General features: G+C 40.6%; 1 protein-coding gene across 10 annotated transcripts in view; it reads right to left on the minus strand.

Moving 5' to 3' along the window:
- The window catches only part of DEPDC5 (DEP domain containing 5, GATOR1 subcomplex subunit), a 47,702-nt gene that overhangs the window by 28,056 nt on the left and 5,043 nt on the right, over positions 1–14,603 (minus strand). For 5 of the 10 annotated variants that reach the window (XM_074920839.1, XM_074920836.1, XM_074920837.1 and 2 more), the window contains exons 7-23: positions 14,465–14,514; positions 13,858–13,927; positions 13,453–13,531; positions 12,449–12,510; positions 10,946–11,015; positions 10,486–10,558; positions 9,651–9,754; positions 9,267–9,341; positions 8,277–8,411; positions 7,731–7,792; positions 7,551–7,624; positions 6,312–6,381; positions 5,770–5,806; positions 4,918–5,038; positions 3,588–3,808; positions 1,848–2,051; positions 1,211–1,346 (exon numbers count right to left, since the gene is read on the minus strand). In XM_074920839.1, coding sequence (XP_074776940.1) covers positions 1,211–1,346; positions 1,848–2,051; positions 3,588–3,808; positions 4,918–5,038; positions 5,770–5,806; positions 6,312–6,381; positions 7,551–7,624; positions 7,731–7,792; positions 8,277–8,411; positions 9,267–9,341; positions 9,651–9,754; positions 10,486–10,558; positions 10,946–11,015; positions 12,449–12,510; positions 13,453–13,531; positions 13,858–13,927; positions 14,465–14,514 — 1,643 coding nt within the window. Of the gene's footprint in view, positions 1–1,210; positions 1,347–1,847; positions 2,052–3,587; positions 3,812–4,917; positions 5,039–5,769; positions 5,807–6,311; positions 6,382–7,550; positions 7,625–7,730; positions 7,793–8,276; positions 8,412–9,266; positions 9,342–9,650; positions 9,755–10,485; positions 10,559–10,945; positions 11,016–12,448; positions 12,511–13,452; positions 13,532–13,857; positions 13,928–14,464; positions 14,515–14,603 lie in introns of all 10 variants that reach the window. The other 5 variants (XM_074920835.1, XM_074920833.1, XM_074920832.1 and 2 more) reach the window with 1 other exon arrangement.

A 14,603-nucleotide genomic window follows, 5' to 3' on the forward strand; every position in this document is an offset into this window, starting at 1 on the left:
AGTAATAAAAAGGCAAATTTTTTTCTTTTTTTTTTTTTTTAAAGTCGAACCAGGGAACAAATTTGGTGAGGATGATGTAATACTAAAATTAGGCAACACAGAAAGAGATAAGAGTATTATAAAGGACTATACAAAGTATAAGATAGAACAACAACTTCCATAGAAAAGGAATAAAAAACAGAATGTGAAATAATAATTAGGCAGTGCAATTTCCTGAAGGACTGATGAAGATAGCAGGAAAAATCCTCTAAAAATTAAAAAAGCAGAGAATATCATCAGTGTCCTCACTCACCCTGAACATTCAGAAACAGTATGTAACATGAATTTCTAGAAGCATGCCAGAGGAAAGAAACACACAGCAGCAAAGATACCAAAGTTAATGATGAAAGAAACAAACTTAGTGGCAATTCTGAAGTTGCCTAAACTACTAAAATGTTTTTGGTAAACAACATTTAATGATGAGTGAAAAAAGACAGAATCTTTTCAATACAAGAATAATCAGATAAAAACAGGTAAGACAGTATTTGGAGACTGGAGAACAACTGTGCAGCTTGAAAAATGGCTTAGGTGAAGTGAACGATCTAATTTAGCTCTCTAAAAACAGCCTCCCTGCAACCATGCTACATCCATTAACACTGGTCTTGCTCCTCAGAGCCAACAAACAATATAAGCTCCCAACACTGACCAAAGCTGCTTTTTAGAAGAAAACTAGTTTATGAACACAGGTCCTTCCATTCACAATCCATCCCTGATGTTTGCGTACTTGTTATCAGCATGGGGAGGACAGGACTGAATAGATAGCACTCTCAACACTTACTGTGAGGCAAAGCTATGCCCTGTGCTAAAATAATGTTCTGTTCTGGGATGAAGGTGACAGTTATTGGGATAGTAAGCCAAGAATTAAAGAGACAGGCTTTTATAAGGCAATTTTGAACAATTTCATGAATGATGCATTGTTCTGGTCATGCACTGCAAACCCTCTGTGATAAACTACCACCTACCCCAAATTAGGGCAGGTAAACCATCTCCAGCCTTGCCAAAAGAGCTTTATATATGAAACAAAAGTATATACTGCATATGAGGCATTGACACAACATATTATTAAACTTAAAGATCACAGCCTAAAACTGCCTCACTGTAACTTATATAAAACTTTAAGGAGAAGGCATGCTCATGCAAAGTCTACACAGACTGATCCTAAGGACCTCACCTGCCAGTTGCCTCATGGTAAGCCAGCTCCAGCAGCTCAGCAGAGGAATGTGTCAGATCCTGCTGCCCATTGCCCTGCATTTCTGCCATATTCTGACGGGTTTGATGATGGATCTGGATAGCTTCTCCTGATGGACCTACACAGTTACAGTTTGATCATTAATCACCACAGCTGCACTGATTCCTCAGTTGCTCGTACCCTCCTATCAACAACACAGGCAATGCTAACTAATGGAAATTAAGAAGCCATGTTTATGAAATCTTCGGACTTGAACCTCTGGAACATTCTCTGGAGAAGCAGAATACTCTTTTAAACATTTTGGAGGGCCTACTTACAAGGTGCTAAACAAACAGAACAATTCAGCATCTGAAAGTCAACCCTAATTATAGTTATGATTCACTTCAACAGACTCCATCACCTGTAAGACTGTTCCCACAGTACCTGATGCTGCAAGTTTGCCAACAGATGGTGATATTTTCAAAGAGAGGGTCTCTGATTTATCAAGGCTATACACTTAGTTCAGCCTCTGTTACAGTGCAGAGTACTTCAAGACACCACAGTTCACACTGGTTCTCTCATGTTAATGCTTGGACAAGGAAAAAGGTAACAGCAACCTAATACGCTATGAAACACTTACCCACAGGAAAAGTGTGCATCCAGCGCCGCCTGTTAGATGTAAGCTTCATGGGCATGCGGGATGGGGCAAACGGGTTTATCAGTGCTCGCTGGGGGGTGTATCCCCCAGGCCGAACGTGCAGCATGGACTCTGCACTGCCAACATGGAACCTCCCAGGGGCACTGGAGTCACGTTGCTGAGACTCCAGCATGTTCTCAAGGACATCTAGAAAACACAACAGAGCCCAAGCAAAAGAGAATTAACTGTCTTGGGATATAAAAATTCTTCAAGGTAAGTGGGAATATGGAGAGCTGAGGAGTAGGCAGGGAGAGAAGCTGAAAGTCATTTCAATCCAGTCTGCAAGTTACAACATAAGCAAGAATCCAGACAAGAAAGAGTACTGTTTCATCTGCCATTATGGCATTGCTGTATTCTGTGTCACTTTATACTAAATGAAGTTATAAAGAAACCACTTGCTAAGTCAACTATGAAGAATTAATCAGAACTTTGAGAATTCCTGAGAAATCCAGAGACTGACACACCAGAAACTTCAAGACAAGTACCAAAGACATTGCAGTAGCTACGACTGAGCAACATATGCCTTTGTTGTTAACAGATTTGACCACTGAAATAAGGGATTACTTCCAGAAGACAGGGGACACAATCTCAGCAAGCTAGCAGTTAGCCATTGCTATTCAATGTAGGACAGAAGTGCAGTTATTTAGAAATTGGAGAGAGAAATAAACCAGATGACTGAGTAGGAATTACTCTGTTCAACAAATCTGAAAGAGGAGGAAGGGTCTCATTTACCACTCTACACTCCCAACTAGAACATGTGAAAAAGGACAATTTTTCTGACTCTTCTCTCCCTGCCAGCCCTATTCCACACACATCCCCATCCAGTTGCACACCTTCAGCTGGGTCAAAAGACTATCCTTCCAATAACGGAATAATAGAAATACCAGAAAACCCCAGTGTATGTTAACAGACAGCAGGGGAAAACATGAAAGGTAAACTTAATGTGAAGTACACTGTGTGACAGCAGTTCCACACCAGTAAATCCAATTCCTGTAACAGGATAAATATGGTATCAGGTGTCACACAGAATGACACGAAAAAAAAAACATAGAGCCTTCAGGGACAGAATTTTACAGATCAAGCAATTGTATGAGGAATACAATTTACCCAGAAATGAGTTCAGTTTGTGGAAGATACCATACACTGTCTGAGAACAAAATTAAATTGGAAGGAAAAAAGGATACTGCCAGTACTACTAACAGACCGAGATAGCTCAGCAGTACACTGTCAGAAGGAAGGATCCAGAAAGTGACTCTTAATGACAAGTCTCCATAGAGAGAAGTTATAAGTAGGGACCCCCAGGGCTCACTACTAAGGCCAGTTCTCATTTGACAGATTATAGGTGACCTGGATAATAAAAAGTTACTTGTGTATGTCCACATTTGCAGGAAGACACAGGAGAATAGTCAAATATTAAAGACGACAATAGACAAGGGAAAAGAGCAAATCAGTGTCAGGACACTTGAATTTAGGACAAGCCAATAAAAAAAGCAATGGAATGGGACACAGATAACAAAGGGAGAATGCACACCCAGCCATAGCTGGAGCTGCAGAAAAGGTGCACCAGGAAAGCTAATGCAAGCACCACCTCCCCTGTGCTGGCCTCACAGAGGCCAGCACAAACTTCCATCTCCTCTCTCCCTTCTCACACCTAAAGTACTTTCCCATCTGCCTTCGGCTGACCTCTGGTGCTGGTATAGCCCAAAGAGCTGCTGACTTCACACTGGTGCAGGTGAGGCCGTGGGATCATCAGGATGTTGGAGATCTTGCCCAGTGAGCTGTCATCAGAAGCCTGGCTCCTCACCTCCTCTGGGGGCAGCGTGCGGCTCTGCAGAGAGGGGCTGCAGGAGACGTCATAGGAACTAGAGCTCTTTCTGGTACGACTTTCTCTCTCCCTCACAGACCTGCTGAAAATAAACAGATACATCCAGTGATAAGAAAAACAGTTATTTTTCTTAATTAATTTACCCAGATTAATTTCTGGGTTATCCAGGGGCCTGAACACACCCAAGTCATGTAAGAAACTCAATACTCAATAGGTAAACTCAAGAAGAGGACCACGGGGAAGCTATCACTATTTTTTTGACTATGTGGGTACTATATCCTTTTGCGCATCACACAACAGAAGAACAAAACACTAAAATGCTTTCAGCACAATGGCTGTAAAAAGAGCATGCTTGACTCTTTTTGCAATTCTACAGACACCACACCAAGCTGGTAACACGGATGTGGTCTAGAAGATACTAGACCTGTGGCTACAATGAAAGGAACACATAGCTCCAGCAAAACTACTTGGAATGATTAACTACATTAAACTGTACTGGCATCTTCCAACATGAATTTCTACAAGCTGCTTATACGAATAAGTGAGTCTGCATGCACAGCTTCCTCAGATTCAGGCAATACTACTGAAAGAAACAAAACAAAAAAATACTTCAAAACTAGCTCATCAATCCAATATTCCTGAAAAAGAACTAAAATTTATAGGCTGTTCAGTTAATTTGGCCAGAACCTGAGAACTGAGACCTTCTTAGATGAAAGGCCATGGAATATTTGAGAATCCATGCTGAACTTCTCTGTTTCTTCTCTCTTTTAGAAAGGCTTAATTTTCAGGGAAGATTCCCCACCACTCTACATTCAGCACCAGTTATGAAGCAGTGCATCAAACTAATGCCAGTTGTACAACTTGTGCAAGTCTATTGTACAAGTACTTTCTTACCCAGCTTGCAAAACCTGCTAAGAACTTAGCAAGGGAGACTAGCTTCATTCTACTTCAGACAAAATTAAAGATGTAAGGAAAAAGTATGTTTATGCCTCTACCTAGATCCCACACACTATTTCAGAAGTAAAATACTGGACAACAAGCCATAAATACTAGCTACAGATAAAGCTTTCTGTTCAATTGTGGGCATGGGGAGCTTAATTCTCCTTGTATTTCTCAAAACATTTTATACATCAAGAAATACACCATAACATGGCTACTCTAGAACTAGTACACTCATAAGTCTCTTACCTGAAAGTGGTACAGCGCTGGGCTCTGGATGGGCCCGGCAGTCTGAACACCTGGGCATCATAGCCATCATAATCTACCTGGATAGGCAGGGCATTCTCTGCATCCTTTGGAGCCCCTAATGCTGAAACAGAAATATAGCACTGAAACCTCTTTCAAGAATGTTCAAGATCTGCAAGTTGGAAATATCCAACTTTCACCACTAAGAAAAGTATCTATTCCGAAAGAAACCACACGCAAAAGTCTCATGAGCAGAACAGATGGAGCAGCTCAATTATCAAGGTTGGTATCTGTGACTCAGGGTTGCTGAGGCTCCAGTATCTTACCCCCATCTATCCAAGGAATCAACAAATCAATCCTTGTATGAACAGATGCCTCAAGTTCCCTCATGAGGGAACTGCACATTTTAAAGCATCTTTGACAGACTGGAGAGCGTTAATTACAGAATGTACACCTTCCTGAAACGAGGTGGTATTAGAAGAATGCAGGCTTCTCCCACTGTAATTCTGTGGTCAGAGCACTGACAACATCTCAAGCCAGTGAATGTCCTCCTGTCCTAATCCCACGAACAGTACTGCTAACACACCAGCCTGATACCATCTGTTCCTCTGACCAAGTGACAAGCAGCCAGGACAGACACTCCCCCCTCCACAACAGTTATCTGCCAAGACGGCAACTGACACATGCACATTAACCTCCTGGATAATGACTATGTGGCTTTGATGGTTTTCTGCAACAACCCTCCCTTCCTGCATCTCATCAGTAGTGCTTTTGCTGAAGTGTCATTGTCTTACTACAGCTGTTTGTTAGTTTGGGTGTCAGTGGGATAGATCATTCCAGAACAGAATTACTCACAGGCATCTCGGTTATTTTTTGCCTTCTCAGTCAGCGGCTGGAGGGTCCAAAGGAAGTGTGAAGTGACCAAAAAAAAAGAAAGAGAGACCAAGAGAAAAGACAGAGAGAAGGGAGACAGTCAGCATGTTCTAAGGAAATATCCCCCAGTGTGATCAAGCATCAGATTTAAAGCTTATCCTGCTGACTCAGCGAGGCAGCCAGACCACTTCAGAAGTATTAAATACTGATACTTGGTCACAGACTTATGTAAAAAACACATCTTTGTCAACACCTTTCTTCCTTTCCATGGAGTTATTTGTAACAGAAACTCTAATTTTTACAGTAGCTAAAACATACCTCACCTAGTTTCATCCTAGAAAACAAAGACCTACAAACTCATTCACAACCCCTTCAACAAGCATTACAGCTTTGCCTTCAATGTACTTTAACACAGAAACTTAGTTACAGCTGTTGGAACACTTATTAGAAAGATTCTGATGCTTGGCTGAGAAAGGTATCTGACAAGCTAGTAAGAAGAAAAGATAAATCAGAAAGACACTTACTTTTTTTCCTGCCAGCTTGATCCGTGGAGTGAAGCTGTTACACAGGAGCTGGCTTTTGGATGTGTAGAAACTGAAAGGAAAAACAGGGTGGCTCAGCTGTCTTCTAAGAACTGAACATAGTTGGTTACTTACAGCAAACAGCCAGAATTTGAGCTAACTATTAGACAGAGAAAAGGGGGATACTTTTTTCTGCATGACAACCTATGGAAAATGCTGGCAGATGGTTAAATAGAGAGAAGCTACTCTTTCCTTAAAACCCAACCTTTGATTCCCACACAGCCTTAGTCTAGACCACTTGTTCACATGCTTACACCTGTATTCCCCAGTCCAATTCCTCTTCTCCAGAAAGGTACCTGCTCTCATGGTCTATACAGTACTGTGCAGTTTTCACAACCCTCTCCCTAATTTGCATGACAGTAATGACTCACATCAGCTGCTTGAAAACTACAGACCTCCTTATTCATTAAGATCTGCTTCTTGCTATCTGAATCTTTTAAATTCTGTCTTATTATAAGACTTCAAACAACTTTTTCATCTATGGCAAAGATCAGATGCCTTCCAGCCACCTCAAAATACTGGGTACAAGCAACCTATGAATTGGTCAGGACGGTCAGTTAATGCATGCAGATAGAATGAGGTATTAAAAGAGAGAAAAATAAATAATCCTACAGCAGAACAAGAACTGAGGAGGTAGTTTTCATTCTGGGCCCTGATCTCTATGTGTAGGGAAAGAAGAGAATTATGGCACAGAATGTTTAACAGAAAGCAGAAAGGAAACCTACCACATCTTGAAGTGAAGCACTGTAACACTGAGCCTCAGTGCTTCCTGCAACTGTTCCAACAACTCTCCATGTTATCTACATCTTCTCTACCCGTAACTGTTCATTTGGAATGTATTTTCTTTCACTAATAACTAATCCAGTTGAAATGACTGTATTTTTTGTTTAGCTTCCTGACTTCCTTTTGAGCGTAACTAAAGGCTAGAACTAAGTTAGCTGGAAAGAGAGCTTAAGATCAAGACCTGGTCCTCTGCAAATTGCCTGTCATCTCTGGTATGTTGCATTAATGCCCAGAGTTCTGCAAGAACAGTTGTAGTTCTGCAAGACTATTGTAATATATGTCTTTGTTTCACAAGGAGAGCAGAGGAAATTAACAATGAATGAAGAAAGAGAATTCGACAGATTATAAAGAGGAAAGCAAACCAGAAGTGTTTAGCAAAGGCTGATAGAGTTCACCTACCTATGGTTTATCCAGTGTGGAATATTGTAGTCATCACCCAGTCTGGAATCACCAGGTCCGCAGCGATTATGGAGCTGTAAGAGTAATTCAGCAGCATAGCAACTAGCTGTGTCTAGCTAGTCACAAAATGAGTAACAATTCTAGTAGAAGCAGAGAGAAGGGAAAAGAAGTATGCATTACCTTAAAGAGTGGTACAGCATGCAGTGGTTGTTCTCCCATGCATACCAAGTCCACACCTATCCCTGTAAACAAAGAACAGCAGGGTTCAGCTATCTACCAAGCAGGACTGATACACCAAGCCAAAAGAGATCATCAATTTGAACTGAAGGCCCAGTCTGTATTCATATCAGATTGTAAGATGTAATTATACTGAAAATGGTAGTTAATAGTCCCGTGCTATGGTTACAAACCAACAGTGCCAGTGGGGATAGAAGAAACGCTTCTTCTAAACTAATACAAGTCATGCAAGATTATCCTTTAGGGGAAAGGTCTGCATGGACAGATGAACTTCTCTATGACAAACAAAAGAAATTAAATGCCTGTAAATTCTCTCAAAATCTGCCCATTTCAACACAAAGTGTGGAGACACAAGTCTTCCAGCTGTAACCCCTCTTCCCAGAGTACACAAGTTATACAGATACCTTTTCATATCAAGAAATGGCTAGAGCTTTTCCAGCTATACCTGTTTGCCTTCATAAAGATTGCACAGTATCCCTAGTTACTTACCATTGTCTATCATCCGCTGCTTGGTTAGAATCATAAGGAGCCGATCAACTTCAAATACACCCACACCAGGTGTGATAACCACTGACATCTGGCCAGTCCGATCAAAGTTCCGGTTTATGTAATGCTTGTCAAACACTAAGAGAAAGAATTAGGGAATACTTTAAAAGAAAAAAGACACTGGATGGGGTTTTTTTCAGAGCAAGGGAGGTGACTCTATTAACAGTGGTATTAAACAGGTTTTCATAAAGCACATGAAAGCATGAGAGGGGCTTGTACATAGCCTTATCCAACCAATAAATGTTAATAAACCTACAGGAGAGAAAAGAGTTAGGGCAGAAGAAAAGATAGGAACCAGATACATAAAAAGGAATCTTCTTCTCATATGCTTAGTGTTTCCTTTATAATATCACCAAACAACCCCCCAAAAAAACAACAAACCAACCAAAAGTTGGTTACCCCCAACAAGGTAAAGTCCATTACTAATAATTTTAAATAACATCCCATGCTCCAACCCATGGGAGTAACAAGACAGCCATTAAGGTGACAGAACAACATCTGATGTACAGAATCACAAACAGTAGATCTCTGGAGAGTCCTTCCAGCCCATCAAATCTATCTTCCTGCTAAAAAAGATGGATCAGCTTCACCTAAATCACATTTTGAAATGCTTCCATAATTTAAAATTCCAACTTCTATTCCAAAAGGTTCTCATATAGATACACAGCTAGAAGAAAATGTTTTAACCTAACAAGGCCCTGTAAATGGTTCCTGAAGTCTGAGATACCCAATACTCAGTTATTTGAGAGCCCCTGATTTTCCAGAGACACACAAGACAATTTGTTCTGAAGCTGAAAATGGTAAGTTAACCATCTAATATTCCCCTTCTCTTCCCAGTGTTAAGGAATAGGCAACAGAAGTCTACAGCCATTTATTGGCAGTTGCTTTAACGGTTCTTCCCCTGTAAATCTGTATCCATTGTTCATAACTTACCATTGAATGAAAGATTTATGGCCTCCAGGTAGTTCCCTTGTGCCGAGGTAGAATTGTAACCTGGAGGAAAGCCATCTGGACAAGTGTTCAGAAGGAAAAAAGTTTTTACATTATCACCTCTGTATAAACTAGCTTTTTTAAATTAAAAAGAAAAAACAAAAACCAAACAAAAATCCCCACTCTGCATTAGTAGTAAATCCTATCACTCCAACAATTGCAGACAAAATTGGTATCGGTATGTCTGACAGAAAGACCCAAGCAAAATAGCCCAGCCAGGGGAGGACTAAGTAGTATAATGCCAGAATTCAACTGAAACTAGTTGAAGAGGGGGAAAAAAGAGGAGAGAGAAAAGGGTAAAAGCATGGGAAAGGCAGATTCTTGTACCTGCTTGCTCTAGTCGTACCAACACAGGATACTGGATGAAAAGCTTTTTAATGGTCACAAGCAATGAGGTCCACTCTTCTCGTCTCTCATTTTGAACTACAACTCTAGAAAGAGCACAACTTAATGAGCACCATGAAAAGAGGCTATGAAAAGGAAGTGAGAAGGGGTGAACAAACTATAGGAAAAGGAATGCACAAAGGTGAGTGTTTCTTCCCTCTGCTAAGCAGCACATTAGAACTACTGAATACCTGTAGCAATCACTAAGGTGTAGATGCACACACAAATCTGGACACGTCCCCAGACAGAATAATCTCTTGCTTCTAAACGATTGATCAACATTATATGTTAAACAGTATCACTGTTCTGCAAAGCAGTAAGATCATTAACAAGTCCAAGTTCAGAATTAAGTGACAGCTTTGACAGCTCCATCTGTTGTGACCATCAGCCAAAGAGGTCCAGTACCCAACTGGGAACACTTGTGTCAGCAATGGTATCATCTATTCTTCAACTGCTCAAGAAGGTAAAGATCTGAAAAACAGCCAAGCCTTATGCAAAAACTACTCCCAACACTATGGAACTTTTAAGTTTACTGGAAATTCCAGCAGAGTGCAGACAACACAATGTTCACAAGCACGTGGAAGACTGACTTAGCAAATACGGGTGGTGTGCACTCACAGATGGAGTGGGGACTACTCAGCAATTTGCTGCCAGTTTCAGACATAGACACTTTTCAATCTTAATTCCTTGCAAGGTCCTATGGTTAATAACATGATCTTCTGCACACGGGTTGCACATATACTGGGAGACAAGAGGTGAAAGTGGGGGGAGGACATACTTGTAAAAATCTTCATAAAATCTTCCCTCATGATCCTGCCGAATTGATGCACGATGTGTTTCAGGAAACTCATCTGAAACAGAAGCAAAAGCACATATTATCCTACGCTCTCATATAGAAATGACTCATCTTTTCTAGTAAGGAGCTGTTATTTCCATTAAAAAAAAAAAGAAACACCAACTTTGAGAAATATCAGATCTCCTACACAATATTAAAATTGCTTTTAAAACAATATGACACCTTGAATACGATGAGGAAAATTTGCCCAATACTCTATGTAAGGCTCTGACTGCAGTACTTCCATAAGAATGGCTGTGTATCCTCTGTGCTTGGTAGGGAATACTTTGGATATGGGCATAAAAAAATAGGGGTAAAAGTCACTGACAGCCTGTAACCAACTTTCAAGAGAGAAGGAGAAACATTTAAAAAATAGAAACATGAAAATACAAAATTTACATACCTATAGATTTTGCTTCATAAAATGTTCTAGAAAACAGAACCACTGTCACTTCATGGCTGCAATTCTTCTCCTGTCCAAGAAGAACAGATGAAAAAAGAAAACCTTGAGGGTCACATTCAGTAGAAAACCGTATATACACATATAGTAACATGCTCTTTCCCCTCACACCTAGGGCCAAAGGTGACCAGAAAAAGGTAGACTGCTGTATTAATATATCTGCATGAGTGCTGCATACACCTCTATGATATAACATAATGGTCTGTCCTGTTCAGATTCTGTGCTTCTAAGGCTGTATCACATTTAACAGGAGCACTCTCCACTAGTCTCTAAAGAAACACCTCTTTGTAGTTGCCAAGATACAAGATTTTTATTTAAAAAATACAGAAAATTTACTCAATTTGTCTATACATACTCATGGCAATTTGATATTCTTATTTGTTACTGCTTAGCGAGATGCCCCTAACAATTCCAGCGAAATAAAAAATTAAAACTTCACTAAACAGTTAGAGTGCTAATGCATGCAATGGAATTAAGCTGTGAAGAGCGCACTGGCCATCCCCTCGAACGGAAAAGCTTGAAAAGCCCCAGGAGCTCCAGCATCACTCAGGCCCATATCTGACACAGTACAGTAGTACTGAAAGCAAACCAGGCATTTCACAGACATGTCATGCAGGGCTCCTAACGACTCTCCAATGGACAAAAAGCACAATGAAAAGGAGCCCACTCTGTCGGGCATGCTCCTGCTCTCCTTCATTTGGGACCATCATGGGCTGTACTATACATAGATGATACACATTTAGGATTTCTGACTCTTTTGCCTTGTCTAGCTACTCCTCCAATTTAGGTTGCAGATTTTATATATGCCTTTTTTTGAGTACTGATATGGTTCTCTTGTCAGCGGAAGCCTGCTGCACGACTGCTAGCAGCAGCTGTACCTGGCTCTGAGCCAGATCATGCACTGAGACAGGAGATAGCTCTGGGTTGTTCAGCCATAAGAGGTAGTGAGGCTTTATTTTTGAAGCAATTCATTTTCAAGAACCTTGCATTTTATCATCAGCCCATATACTACAAACTGGAACCCCTCCATGCTAAAAGATAGCAGCACTAAACAGATTACACACTGCACCAGGGAAATACTTGGAACTGAGTCCTGGAACAAATAAAATTGTGTAAAACAGACTCGTGCATTATTGCACAAGCACAACCAACCATATTACACATTTAGTGACTTTAGTCCAGTCAAAGCCTCAACACAAACAAATCGTATGATACCGACACAGCGAACACAACAGATCAGTATCGGGGTCAGTCAGCACATATATGATTTAATGTAGACCTGCAGTAATGACTCTTTTGACACCCAGGAGCCACCTCTCATAGTCCTGTAAATCTTAGCACTGTCTGACTCAACCTGGGTCTTCCTCAAACCGGCACATCAATGGGCTCATTAAGATGGCATTGACTTGTTCTTTCAAAATGGGATGAACTCAATCAGCTACTTACCTTCCATTTTGTGAAAAGGTCAGCAAGGAAACCGTTCACAGCTTTCTCAAAATATAGGTCCCCTGCAAAGTAAACATCTCCAAAGCATCAAATAACAGCAGTTACTTCAACTATGGTGTATATTTAACCCTGACATTCTAGGACAATTTCATTAGAATCAGAGCAGCTGTATGCATAATGAAAGCTAGTATCAATAAAGCAAAGATGACAAAGATTTAAAAAGCATGACTATGTTTCAGAGGATGTAAACAAGACTTACTGTTAAAAGGATCTGACCTGTAAATTCAGTTTTCCAACACATTCGCAGCATGCTGGGAAAGCATCTGTACTATCTTTTAGGCATAGTATGCACAACTGATCCCCTGCTCAGTTTTGAATAGCTGCCCACTTACATATGCCTTAACACATGGTCAAAGGAAGCGGTAAGATGTTTGCTAAAGAATTAAGCCAGAAAAAAAAACAGGACAATGACATAGAGAAGTGACTCATTCTTAATGCCTTAAGTTTCAATACTTCTAGCTGATTCTACCTGGGCTAAGGCAGGGTTTTTGCTTCCCCACTAAGCCAAAGTCAAGAGAAATCTAAAACATCAAGGTCCTCTTTGCACAGGACTTCTACGCATTTCTGGTTTCAGCACTCACACAGGCTTGCACCTGCACTCATCACCAAATGTTCATATCCACAGAAAACCTTTCCAAGGTTCATAGTCAAGTTGGCCCCTTGATTTCATCCCTGAGATAATGGTACCCAGGCCCTACAGTAGGGACATTATGGGACATTAGGGAGATTATGGAATACCCAGGACACAGAAAAGTGTGGCACTGCAAGTAAAGATCTAAGAAGGCATCACAGCACACTTCAGAGCACTGCCTAGGCCAAAGGCAGGATATTTTAGCTCTCTAGTAGTGATAGAAATAAATAGTAGTGGCAGTTTTCTAGCCGGGGCAGAAAGGATAGCTGCTGCCATCCACATTCACAATCAGACGGGTCAGTTACCTACATACCATAAATATCAAAATCCCACATTTCACAGCTCATCTGGATAAAAATATAAACCATGGCAGAAGTGGAGCGGAAGACCACCTGCAAAAGAATGAAAGATCTTATTTAAAACAAGGTATATTCAGTAAAAGGCCCAAATGGAAAAAATTAACTACAGAGCAACTTATATGACTGTGCCCACTGCATCACAGGGAATCTCCCCTCTAACAAGTTGGCATTTCAACAGCCCACGTAACTCCTAGCGCTGCCAGTGCAGAAGAGTTGAAGTTTACCAATTACTCATTTTCCTGAATTTATTGCCATTCTTCACCTTGCAACACAGCAAATTAAAGCAAGTAAGAATTACAAGAACCCCAGCAAGCAAAGGAAAGGAAAAACTTCCTTTCCCCTGTTCCTCGAAATCTTACCCGGGTGTCCTCACTGATGTATCCACAAGTGACTTTCTCACTCTTTACCCACAGTTCACCTGCCTGAGCCCTGAAAGAAAGGAGTGTAGAATACTTGCTAAGCAGGGTGAATATGAAGATTATAGAATCAATATCTGAGCAAATAAGGAATGTACCAAAATCTGCATTCAAGGATGACTTTGAAGACAGAGTAGTTTATTTGGTTAAAACCTGATCTTTAATCCAAAAGATGTCAAACAGCCATTTCCCTCTGCATCTGCACATTTCCTTGTCCCTTTGTCATCTCAACAGCAACTGAAATGACTCTCATCTGAACTATTAATACATCTTGGGAAGGGCGGGGAAAATATTATCTTAAGAGGTGAAAGAAAAATTATTTGGCATTCATCAGAGGCAACAAGTGTGGCTGGCTGTCCTACTATTAATTTCTTCCACCCCAAATCAGACAGAATTCCTCCCTCACCTCACAGTGCAGACAAAAATATGCAGAAGAGTAAAAGAACACTAAAACATGAAGGATTTTTCAGAGAAGATTCTCCAGTTGGCTACTATGGTCTCATTACTCTAAAGTCATAACTAACAGTAAGCCCTCAGAGGAGGCACTAACCTGATACCCGCAAATTCAACTTTTTGGGTGACATATGCACATGTGCTGACCTAAGAAAGAATAGTAAGGTGTTAAAAGAACAGTAGGCTCATAATAAGCAGACCAATTTACTAATTCACTGCACTTAGAAAAGCCAAAA

Source organism: Athene noctua, chromosome 17, assembly GCF_965140245.1.
Source record: "Athene noctua chromosome 17, bAthNoc1.hap1.1, whole genome shotgun sequence".
Lineage (NCBI taxonomy): Eukaryota > Metazoa > Chordata > Aves > Strigiformes > Strigidae > Athene > Athene noctua.